Source organism: Schizosaccharomyces japonicus, assembly GCF_000149845.2.
Source record: "Schizosaccharomyces japonicus yFS275 unplaced genomic scaffold supercont5.1, whole genome shotgun sequence".
Lineage (NCBI taxonomy): Eukaryota > Fungi > Ascomycota > Schizosaccharomycetes > Schizosaccharomycetales > Schizosaccharomycetaceae > Schizosaccharomyces > Schizosaccharomyces japonicus.
In genome coordinates, this window is record NW_011627860.1 from 1,402,061 (window position 1) to 1,413,826 (window position 11,766).

General features: G+C 40.5%; 5 protein-coding genes across 5 annotated transcripts; 3 read left to right on the plus strand and 2 right to left on the minus strand.

Annotated features, from left to right (window-relative positions):
* The first annotated feature begins 848 nt into the window (after positions 1–848).
* On the plus strand, positions 849–4,381 carry SJAG_02752 (shuttle craft like transcriptional regulator). Its single transcript, XM_002173908.2, has one exon. The coding sequence runs from the start codon at positions 885–887 to the stop codon at positions 4,005–4,007; it is 3,123 nt and encodes a 1,040-aa protein (XP_002173944.1). The 5' UTR covers positions 849–884; the 3' UTR covers positions 4,008–4,381.
* On the plus strand, positions 4,370–7,224 carry SJAG_02753 (F-box protein Pof6). The gene is made up of 2 exons (XM_002173909.2): positions 4,370–6,743; positions 6,794–7,224. Exons 1-2 carry the CDS (start codon positions 4,429–4,431, stop codon positions 7,059–7,061), a joined length of 2,583 nt encoding a protein of 860 aa, XP_002173945.1. The 5' UTR covers positions 4,370–4,428; the 3' UTR covers positions 7,062–7,224.
* SJAG_02754 (notchless-like protein) lies at positions 5,665–9,017 on the minus strand. The gene is made up of 4 exons (XM_002173910.2): positions 8,746–9,017; positions 8,305–8,703; positions 7,959–8,255; positions 5,665–7,915 (listed from the first exon to the last, which is right to left on the minus strand). Exons 1-4 carry the CDS (start codon positions 8,947–8,949, stop codon positions 7,301–7,303), a joined length of 1,515 nt encoding a protein of 504 aa, XP_002173946.1. The 5' UTR covers positions 8,950–9,017; the 3' UTR covers positions 5,665–7,300.
* A 112-nt stretch (positions 9,018–9,129) lies between these two features.
* On the minus strand, positions 9,130–9,820 carry SJAG_02755 (60S ribosomal protein L31). Its single transcript, XM_002173911.2, has 3 exons — positions 9,714–9,820; positions 9,453–9,664; positions 9,130–9,401 (listed from the first exon to the last, which is right to left on the minus strand). The coding sequence occupies exons 2-3, from the start codon at positions 9,624–9,626 to the stop codon at positions 9,207–9,209; spliced, it is 369 nt and encodes a 122-aa protein (XP_002173947.2). The 5' UTR covers positions 9,627–9,664; positions 9,714–9,820; the 3' UTR covers positions 9,130–9,206.
* On the plus strand, positions 9,678–11,587 carry SJAG_02756 (type I protein arginine N-methyltransferase Rmt1). The gene is made up of 8 exons (XM_002173912.2): positions 9,678–9,854; positions 10,042–10,123; positions 10,183–10,297; positions 10,353–10,418; positions 10,478–10,772; positions 10,817–11,151; positions 11,192–11,331; positions 11,378–11,587. The coding sequence occupies exons 1-8, from the start codon at positions 9,791–9,793 to the stop codon at positions 11,382–11,384; spliced, it is 1,104 nt and encodes a 367-aa protein (XP_002173948.2). The 5' UTR covers positions 9,678–9,790; the 3' UTR covers positions 11,385–11,587.
* The last annotated feature ends 179 nt before the right edge of the window (positions 11,588–11,766 follow it).

An 11,766-nucleotide genomic window follows, 5' to 3' on the forward strand; every position in this document is an offset into this window, starting at 1 on the left:
TTTTGAAATCTTGGCAATCAAGCGGTCAAATGGCTAGCTTTCGCCCAATCAACCAGAAGAGAAACATTGATTACATTATTTGTCTCTAAATAATTCATTCAAATATTAGTAAGTTCAATCACCAAAAAGCTGCTGAACACTACGAGCTTGTTTTACAGTTAATTCATTATATTTTCTATTTTTCGCATTTTACAATTTAAGGCTCAGTTAGGCGAACCTTGTTAGCAGAACTAAGCGAGAAGCTTCATTACTGTTTGAAGCCATATTGAAATTAATTTCTTGAACCAAAGACATCCGCCATCGAACTGTGACATTAACGAGACTATACTATAGTATTGCTGTATGAGAATAGTTTTTTACCTTTACGATGAATTTGTAATATCGTCAATTTTCTGATTTGAGTAATGTGTCTTATCGATTAAAATGGATACTACCTGAATCAATTACGTCGAGCAATCTATGGGTAATGCATTCTCCGAGTCAAGGTTGCACTCTTCCTTAATGGTATTTTTCTAATAGAACACACAAAATATACTATCACAGTATTAATTATAGTAAACGTAAAGTATCTCATTACTTCAATAAAAAGAAATCAACAACCTTGCAGTTATTATGTGATTGCATTACGATATTTAATATCAATTACCTAAATAACTTAAAAGACATATTAATTAATCGGTGGAAAAAATACAAAACTCAAATTCAAGCTGTAAAGCGGATAATAGCAAAGCTAATATTGTCTACATCTACTCAACACATATATCGTTAAAATACGTTATTTGGTCTAATGAGTTGTGTTTCATCTCAGTGGCGTGGAATTGAGTTATCCGGATAGAACGCGTTCATCCTTTTGCATACACGGGGCACAGGATCTCTTAAAGAGAATGACTGAAATTGAGTCAAATGTGAGCACTTCTGTACCGAAAAGAAACTCTGAGAGGAGAAGACGCGGTAGAAGACGCGGAAAATCTGCAAAACAAGCGAATGATGTCGAGGTTGCAGATAATTCAAGCAGTCAAGAGGCAAACTCGAATTCAGCAACTAAACTGAAGGAAAAGAATGAAACTAAATCTTCTAAAGTTTCCAAATTGTCTCTGCTTGCGCCTGTTTTTGAGCCAGGAAAACCATTCAAGGCATCTGAAGGCAATGGTGAATCATCTGCGAAACCAGTCACCGACCAAAAACTTGCAAATAAGAAAACGGATAGAAGAAGAGGCAAACCAAAATCAGGAAAGGATGAGGCAGTAAAGAAGCTGTCGTCTGAGAAGAACGATGGCTCAACTGAAGCCCACAATCCCTCTAAGAAGGAAACACAGAAGAAGCAGCGAAATCGTAGGAAGATTAACATCTCCAAGCTTGATCTTGGCTCGAAAATCACATACGAGATTAAGACCGGCCAGTATGAGTGCCTTATTTGTACGGATTCGGTTAAGCATCGCCATCCCGTGTGGTACTGTAATACCTGCTTCCATGTGTTTCATTTAAAATGCATTACAAAGTGGTGTACAAACTCACTACAAAATATGAACGAACGCAATTGGAGATGCCCAGCTTGCCAAACACAGCAAGAGGAAACCGACTTAAAATATCGTTGTTGGTGCGGTAAGTATGAAAAACCAGAATATGTTCGTGGGTCTATGCCACACTCCTGTAGCGAACCCTGTGGTAAGAAGCGTGGTCCCCAATGCGAACATAGATGTCCACTGTTATGTCACCCTGGTCCTTGCCCGCCATGTTCTTCTGTCATCGAGCAATTCTGTCTCTGCGGAAGCGAAAGCAGAATGACTCGATGTGGAGCAAAATCCGGATTAAGTTCAGAATTCCGTTGTGAGAATGTGTGCGGTGAGCTCTTACCATGCGGCAAACACACCTGTGAACGCGTTTGTCATTCTGGAACTTGTGGACAATGTGATAAGATGGTTACTGTCACTTGTTTTTGTGGAAATGAATCGAAAAAGATTGCCTGCAAGAACGCCAGATCACCTGCCGTCTGCGAAACAATTACCGACGATGGTAGCGTGAAATCTTGGAAAGGATCGTATAGTTGCGGGGCTATATGCAAACGCCGTTACAATTGTGGTGTGCACGAATGCGGAAAACCCTGCCATCCTGAGAAGGCTGATTTGGGTCCGTGTCCCTTGTCGCCTGAGAATGTCACACATTGTCCATGCAGGAAAAATGAATTAAAGAACATTATCACGAAACCTCGGACAAGTTGCAGCGATCCTATACCTACATGTAACGAAAAGTGTGAAAAGACACTGAAATGCGGTCACAAATGCCAGTCAAAGTGTCATCTCGGTCCGTGTCTCAGTTGCACCGCTGTTGTGAAAACAAGCTGTCGTTGTGGCTTCAATGAATTTGAGGTTCCATGTGAATCTATCCAACAAGGCCACGAGGTTACGTGTGAACGACTTTGCCCTGTGCTAAGAAATTGTGGCCGGCACCAATGTAACAAAAAGTGTTGTCCCGGTTATCCGAAGGCCCAAAAACGTTTAGCCAAGCGTCCCAAGGGTCCGAGATTGACACGCTATTTAATGACTGAAGAGTTCGAAGAAGAACATATTTGTGTTCACACTTGCGGCAAAACTCTGTCGTGCGGCCTCCACAAGTGCGAGCATATGTGTCATCGAGGTCCTTGTCCTCGTTGTCTTCAAGCTTCTTTCGATGAACTATCATGTACGTGTGGACGTACAAAACTCTACCCACCTATTCCGTGTGGAGCAAAACCACCTGTTTGTAATTACCAGTGTACGTTGCAGAAAGCATGCGGCCATCCTGCTGTCAAGCATGCTTGTCATCCAACCACCGAACCATGTCCTTCGTGTGTTTTTCTTATGGAGAAGCTCTGTCTTTGTCGGAAGACCTTGGTAAAAAATCAACCTTGCTGGAAGGAAAATGTGTTCTGCGGAAAAGTATGCGGAAAGCTTCTGCCGTGTGGTGTACATACATGTAAAAAGACATGCCATCCCGAGGGAAAATGTGAATCTTCATGTACGAGCATCTGCGGTCGGAAAAAAACTTACTGTGAACATCACTGTTCGAAGCCTTGTCATGGACGATCGCCCTGTAACGAGTTTGAGCGCTGCACTGAGCTGATTGAAGTCTCTTGCAAATGCGGCCTAAGGAAGGAGAAGGTTCCTTGTGCAACCTGCTTTGATGACCCAGAGCCCAAGCACGAGGTTTCCTGTGATGATAAGTGTGCAATACCCGAACGCAATCGAAAGCTTGCGGAGGCACTAAACATTGATCCTGACAGGGCCGTTAGGCATTTAGGTGAGTACAACAGTGATGTTGTTGAATTTTACGCCGAAAACAAGGAGTTTTGCGAAGGTGTTGAACAGACATTACGTAGTTTCTGCTTGTCTGTTCGACCTTTATACTCATTTCCTCCTATGAAGACGGCATTTCGTCGATTTATTCATCAATTGTCAGCGATTTACTGTTTGCAGTCCGAATCTATGGATCCAGAACCGCGCAGGAGTGTTGTTGTTCATAATCGCGGTATCTCAAAGGTTCCAAGTATACCCTTAAGTACTGCTCTTGTGTATGCATCGAAATATCCAAATGTTTTACAGAAGGCTGAGGTTATACAAACCACAGCTACCCCAGAGTCAGATGCAATACATTACAATGCGTTAATTCTGCTTAATGTTCGTGATGGAGTTGATGAAGTTGAACTACAAAAACGATTGAGCGATCTTTCTTATGTGTCAGACTATAAATGGTCCTTCCACGCAGTCGAGCAATCTTATATTATGAGGCCTTTGAATTCGGACACCATACGGAATTTATTATCGCTTCTTATTAGCATGCGCCCATTAATTAATCGCCGTTTAGTGATACCAGGCCTCATTGAATGCTGCGAGCTTTGTGAGGTAGATTCACAAGATCGACTTCTGCGTGTGCATAATAGACGACCTAACACTAAGCATGTTGCTAATTTACGCTTACAGAAGGAAGCGCCTCTTTCCGTGACAAATCGCTTCGATGCTTTGGAGATTTAGTCTCATTTCATTTTAATGGATGGACCTCGCTAACCCTTCCCCTAGTCAAGGAGAAACACCATGTGCCCTGTGTTTGGCGTGCCAAACACTTCCCTCTGATTTGGTTTTTTAGTCTTCTTTGTTTTCATATCTGGGAGTACATATAGAATGTTTGTTAAATCTAAATAATACTTTTTGAGAAACTGGTTTCTGTTCAAATAAGTTTTAATGAATGGTGATACTGCTGTTCAAAACTTAATATTATTTATTCATTTGCGGATTTTAGCTATTATCATGAATAAAAACACTTTCAAGTGTTTTTCTGAAGACCTTTGATCGTATATGCGTTTCTAATTAAATTATATATATTAAATTCATTTGGTTTCAAATCCTGCCTTAAACTTGTAACCGAACAAGTTCACCACGTTTATGAGTTTCATGGATGAAAAGTAATAGAAGAAAACGAAATGAGTATGAGCAGTATATTGCTACTTTAAATAGGCGCTTAGATGATCTTGAAGCTGCCAAAATTGGAGTATTTACTCCAAATATTTATCTGCAAGTGTTAACATTCTTGCCAATCCGTGATCTTCGAACCTGTGCTCTTACATGTAAAGCCTTCTACAGACTTTGTCACAATCGTTCCTTTTTCATTAAAAAACTGAAGAGATTAGAGGCCTGGGATACTCGTCTTGCTAGAGAACATTATCGAGAAGACCGTTTGTCTTCCCAATTTATTAGCACTTCTAATGACAGCTCCCTCAATTCGTCAAGTTTTCAGGCCCTTACTTCTTCAAGTGACGATGTAAACGTGAAAACTGAACAGTCAAATAGTACGGTTAAAAAAGATATACAATTTCCTGTGCATATTGATTACTATTCTGAGGGAGGAAAGCAAACGGTTATAGAAGTCTTTAACCATATTCATAATCGTGTTGAACTTGCGAGGCAAGACTTTCTGTACATTTATCAGGTATTGTTTCCTCTTTATGATGATATCGTTCATGCTAATAATACACTTGACCCGATTGCACTTTCAGCTTTTTCAACACCTGAAGAACAGGCACAAGTCATCCAGCTGTTGGTTAGATTTGGTCATTGTGCTCCACATGGATATCCTGAGAGCATAGAATCTCAAATTGCAATTCATAAAATCGCGGATCTTTTTGTTAAAGCCTGCCTAGTGGAATTCGAAGTCGGCTGTGATACACGGAACTTTAAGATGATTGCCCGTTTTGCGAATGTATTACAGGACTTTTCAGGGCCAGACACATATCTTGATACGTATGTTAAAAAGGAAAGCAGTTATATAAGATCTATTATTCCGTTTGATCCGTATAGCTGTTTGTCAATTAGCGAGGATACAATTGTTCAATTAGCGCCATTAAAACGGTTTGTTGAACAGTTGCGACAGTATACATTAAGTCAAAGCAAAATTGTCGAAAAGTACATGCCACAACCGGAATTTACCATGCTTCTTTATTCAAGGGAAGTTATTGGACCTTACTTACGTGACTATATAACTGCTCTATGTGAACATTTGAGTGATGAGGACCTTTTATCATATTTGAAAGTAATTTCAGGAGCTTATGCACTATGCAAATCATTTATTGATATTTCGGATGGCTTTGTGGTTTTGGACGTTGCGTTCCAAACACAAATTGACGTTTATATGTCACAGGAGTTGCAATTACTAAACTCAAAAACTCAACGAATTGTTAATGATTGGAATGTTGAGTTAGAAAAAAAGGCAGATGCAACTGTGTCCGTTTACCAGAAAGCTATGAGTCAGTCAATGGTGAAAAACACTTTTCTTAAAGCGTTCAAGGAAATTATGCTTCGCCCTACCTCTCTCTTTTCTCTTTCTAATACTAATGACGCCGAAAACGAAGATACCTTATACGCAGGAGAACACAAAAATGACATGGTTTCTTTAGAACTGACCGACTCGGCTTCACACGCTTTTGCTCATCACAATAGTACCGCTTCAATGGATACTAATGAACTAAAGCTGCAAGTCGCCCTTATGAAAGAAAGACTTAGTGGAATTAGTTCATTGTTTAATCTAGAAGTGGCGCTCAGTTTAATTCATGCTTGCAAGAACAGTCTTGCTCGAGCCAACGTATTTTTGGGTGTATCGGCTTCCCAAGATGATGATGTTAGAAAGCTGTGCAAATCGCTTTTCATAACACTTTTGAAAGTTTTGGGAACTGGTCACTTAAAATCTGGGTTTGACCGGGCCATCAAACATTTGTCCTCATTTGATCCGCGGAACGAAATAACTGAAACTATCGAACCAGTTGTAAAATTCCTGGAACTTATTAGTGTTGGCGACATGATCCAGCAGATGATCGATGCATTCTACGAAGAAGAAATGAGAAATATCTGTGTTAAGGATGACACTTTTGATCCCGCCGTTTCCGAGAAAAAGAATTTTGAACACCTTATTGATGAGAAAGCAGCCGAGGGCTTACACAAAGGAATAAATGTATTAATGGAGCACGTCGACTATTTGCTTGAAACCTTAACACCTCCTGATTACTTCGCTACTGAGGAAATTGGAATCGTTGAACCTTCAAAGGCCTGTCAATACGTCGTACAATTTTTGGAATATCACCTAAAGCTTATTGTCGGTTGTGCTGACCGCGAAATCCTTGACGTGTTTTACAAAGAAATCGGTATGCGCCTGTACTCATCTATTTGTACATTCATACGTTCGCAAAAATTTACTACGGCCGGTGGAATTCGCTTCTTAAGGTATGTCACGGATCCTCGAACAAATTTTCTAATGGTGCTAATACTTATAGTGATGCCAATCGGTACTATCAATTTGCATTATCGCTAAAACAACGGGACATTGCTCCGTATTTTAAGGCGTTAAAAGAAATTGCCAATCTATTTATTGTGGATGGAAAGAACTCTAAAGAAATTGGTGCAATTACCACAGATTCCAGTCGATTCTCCGTATTTCGACCAGAAGAAGTTTACGAGTTTGCACACTGTCGAAGCGATTGGTTTTACGTTAAACACGAAGTTGACAAAGCCATTTACGGAATGGATTGTACCGTGATGTAAACTACGACCACGCTCTTCAATTTCACGCAACAAGACCTCAAACATTTTCGCATAATATTTAAAGCACGAATAGACATTTACTCATACTTCAGTTAAAATAGACAAACCCAAATAACCTTTAGAAAGAAAGAAAAGTGAAGTGCACCCAAATAATACACTAACCTAGTAGAAAGGTATACAAGTCAAATGAAGGTATTCCCTTCGCCTTCCAAAAAAATATAAAGCTTTTAACCAAAAACTCAATGTTTCCAAATACGAACTTTTTTATCAGCACCACCAGATGCTACACGTTGTCCATCTGGGGCCCAATCGACGGCAAAGACTTGATCTTCATGTCCAGGAAGATCAAACTTCAACTGTTTCGTGCGCACATCCCACACCTTTAAAGTTGTATCTTGAGATGAACTGACCAACAGTCTGGAGTCGCTTGACCATGCACATTGATATACAGAAGCAACATGGCCGCGGAGAGTAGCGATAAATTTACCCGTCTTACCATCCCACAAACGCAACGAATTGTCAAAGCTAGCGGTAGCGATGTAACGTCCATCCGGAGAGAACGAGGCATGGTTAACAACTTTTTGATGACCATGCATTTTGGCAATAGGCTTGGTCGATTTTAAGGGATTCCAAAGCATCAATTGGAGGTCATCACTGGCAGACACAAGTCGCTCCTCTCCCTGTGATTTAATGACTTCCTCATATCTTTCCTTAGCACGTACACGTTCTTCTTCTGGAGATTTTGGCTTGAAGTTTGTATGATCATAAGCACCTGTACGCAAAATATGATCAGTGGAAAGAGCAAGATGATTAATACGAGCAGCATGTGCCTGCAAAATGTGAAGGCATTTTCCCTAGTGAGGTTAGCGAGACCAAGAGTGAATGTTTGCTGCTTACATCTTTGGCATCCCAAACGCGAATTGTCTTATCATAAGATGCGGAGTAGATCCAATCGTTGCCAGCCCATTTCACACAAGTGATTGGGGCAGTGTGACCAGAAAGTGTAAACAGAAGTGTGCGCAATTTTGGATTCCAAATTCGGACGGTGTTATCCTTAGAGCCAGAAACCAATTTCGGTGACTCATTATTCTTGCAAAGATGTAATGGCTGCCAGCACAGAGACATTATGGGCTTTGTGTGTCGTCTTAAAGGTTCTCCTTGAGGAAGACCCTTTTTTGGTTCCCAAAACCGGATCTTTTTATGTTAGTTAAATTGAAAAAGGACAGAGTAACCTAAAACATACAGTGTTGTCCATACTACCCGTAGCAATGACCGAGGCATCAGGCGCCCAGGCAACACAACAAACCCAGTTTCTGTGACCACGCAATGTAGCGATCGGTGTGTCTGTGTCACAGTCCCACAAACGGGCAGTGAAATCACCACTACCAGTAACAAGACGAGAGCTGTTATTAGGTGCAAATTGAGCCGCGATAATTGTACCGTCATGACCATTCATGGCAGCACTGCATCTTGTGACAGCCCGTACACGGAAGATAGCCTGTGGAGTATAAAGAATGGTTAGATGATCTTCTGTCTTCTTCAAGCCAGGCTGAAAGATAGTAGAATAAAGATTGTCTGGAATTTCCAAGTTAGAACCAGCGTCACCTTCAAGAGCGAACGTCAATGGAACAGGATCATCTTTCTACACTATATTAGCATAACTGAAAGAAAAAGTATTACTCACATTTCCAATAAGTTGGTTCACAAGTGTTTCCAATTGCTTGACGGAACTGTTTCCAGGAACTAAAAGTGAAGAAATAGAATTGGAGCCATCTGAGGCCTTAAATTCAATTTGTACAAGAGGAAAATTCTCCGGAACCTCTATTGAGATTGGATTAGCATGTTCCTTCTTCTGTTTTTTGCTTTTAGGAGGCAGAAGAGTCGCCATTGCTGTTGGTAGAGGGTAACTTGAGTCTCAAGAACCTAACCCTATTTTCTTGCGTTGCACTTCTGTAGAGTGTGCAAACTAATTTAACATACACTCGCAACACAACGGGAAAGTAACATGTCACGCACCCAACGACGGCCACACGTGACTCGCCAAACCCACACCTTATCACAACTCTATTACAAGCCCAGTTCACCCCCACCTACGATCAATACAATACAAGATGTTTAAAAGAAACGCGCTTTTGGCAAAATGGCTTACTCCTCAACAACAGTGGTCTCCATCTTAGGGTTGGCGACCTCAACGGCTTGGACGTAAGTGTAAAGAGCCTTATCGTCCTCGTCACTACGCTTACGAGACAAGCGGAGACGGAGACGGTGGGGAACGGACTTAATGCCACGCTTCCAAACCTCCTTGTTCAATTGAGGGTCAACACGAACATCCTTGGTTTGCTAAAAAACTGTTAGTCCCAGGATACGACAAAAAAACAAGGGCAAACATACCATGTGCTTTTGGGCGAAAGCAACAATCTCCTTGATGGCACGAGGAGCGCGCTTCTTGAAAGAGACGCCGTGAAGTCTCTTGTGCAAGTGAATCGTGTAGTCACGAGTAACGACTTGGTTGATTGCACTCTTCTTCGTGTTGGCCATTTCAGAGGTTTTGCGCAAGGAAGACATCCGTAAACAGTTTCGGTGTGGTGGTGTTCGGTGACTGCCTATTGAATTGTTAGGGTAGGGTTCATTGTGTTGAGGTCTGAGGTATACCCTATCGAACCCGCAAGTTGACCAGAGCCAACACCAAAGGTGAATCTCTAAAATTTTGCCAATTGCATCTTAGCATCATGTCGATGGATACGGATACTGGGGCAGACACTTCTATGACTGCAAAGGTACTGAATAACAGTAGTACATGTTTATATAATATAGAATAGCAAGAACTTGTAATAATTGAGATGTCTTTTTGAAGGGATCTGCCATGAGTATAAACCGGATTTCTTGTTCTTGTCATCTCTCTTCAATACGGTTTTACTGTTTTATTTGCTTATCGTGTTGCTATGTTTCAAAAAATGTTATTTGCTAACCAAGAAAATAGGACTGTATGTTATATCTTATGCGGAAAGTATAATCCGGGATCTGATAACTAACCTTTCCTGCTCTACAGATTACTTTGATAGGTATGTTTTTCTAGTTTTAAGACAATGTCTTGGAAAAAACTAACTTATGTTCCTGATAGTTACTCTCACTGGGGAATTCATGAGGAAATGCTCAAGGATGAAGTGCGTACACTTTCCTATCGTGATGCAATCATGCAAAATCCCCACTTGTTCCGTGGAAAAGTTGTCCTTGATGTAAGAGCGGTTTTTATTTCATTTCGTTTTTAGGCAAGATCTAACCAGTTTCCAGGTTGGATGTGGAACGGGTATATTGTCAATGTTTTGTGCAAAAGCTGGTGCCAAACATGTTTATGGTGTACGTGGGATGAACATTATTAATTGGTTTACCTTTCGTATATCTAACTTGGGATTTAGATTGACATGAGTAACATTATCGACAAGGCCAAGGAAATCGTCAAGGTCAATGGACTTGATGATCGTGTTACTTTATTGAAGGGAAAAATGGAAGACATTCAATTGCCTGTCGCCAAGGTCGATATTATTGTGTCTGAATGGATGGGATACTTTTTACTTTATGAGAGTATGCTCGATACTGTTTTGTATGCTCGCGATCGCTATCTCGCCGAGGATGGTCTGCTATTCCCTGACCACGCTAGAATACTTGTTGCTGCTATTGAAGACTCTGAGTACAAAGAGGAAAAGATTGGATGTAAGGTCTTTCATTTATAAACATTATCTAACGGGTCTATTTAGTCTGGGATGATGTCTATGGTTTCGACTTTTCTCCTATTAAGGAGGACGTTTGGAAAGAGCCTTTGGTTGATACTGTTGAGGCCCATGCTGTGAACACGAACACATGCACAGTTCTTGATATTGATCTTAAAACTGTTAAAAAGGAAGATCTCTCGTTCCAGTCGTCGTTCCAACTTACTGCTACACGGAACGATTTCATTCATGGCTTCTTGGCATGGTTTGATATTGACTTCTCTGCCTGTCATAAGCCTGTCCATTTCAGTACTGGTCCTTTCACTAACTACACTCACTGGAAGCAAACCGTATTCTATACGAGAAAAAATTTGACTATTAAGGTTTGTGAATCTCGGTCTTATCAATGACTAACTGTTTTAGGCTGGTGAGACATTGAGTGGAACTATTTCATGCAAGCCTGCTGAGCGTAATCACAGAGATTTGGATATTAACTTGTCATACACATTCAACCCTACGGATTCTTCGAGATCGGCGGTCTCTGAAAACCTGTTCTTTAGAATGTTCGTTCTCCTTCTCTTTTATCTTTTACGCTAACCCTCTTTCTAGGTGCTAAAAATGGTCGACTAAACAATAGCCTGTCGTTTTCATATCACTCTTATTTTGTAAACTGTACGTTTTCTTTCAGAAGCATTTCGGTTTGATGGTCGGGTTCTGGTTTTCCTTTCTACGTACTTAAAAACTTGACGGTATATTTAGTAAGTTTTGAGATTTCACAATCGTTTTTGAAATGAAATAAAAGCTATCTTTTGTTAAGTACATGTTTGATGATTGTTTTGTAAGTAGTTCCTACGGTGGTGAAAATAAGTGCATTTTTTTTTTCGAAAGAGCAGATAAAAAAGTTTAACTAATATTAAAATATGGGCCTAGCTATCTATCTCTACTGTTTTTGGTAAGCACTTGAACGTAAATGGGTCTGTGCTTATCATATAACTTGT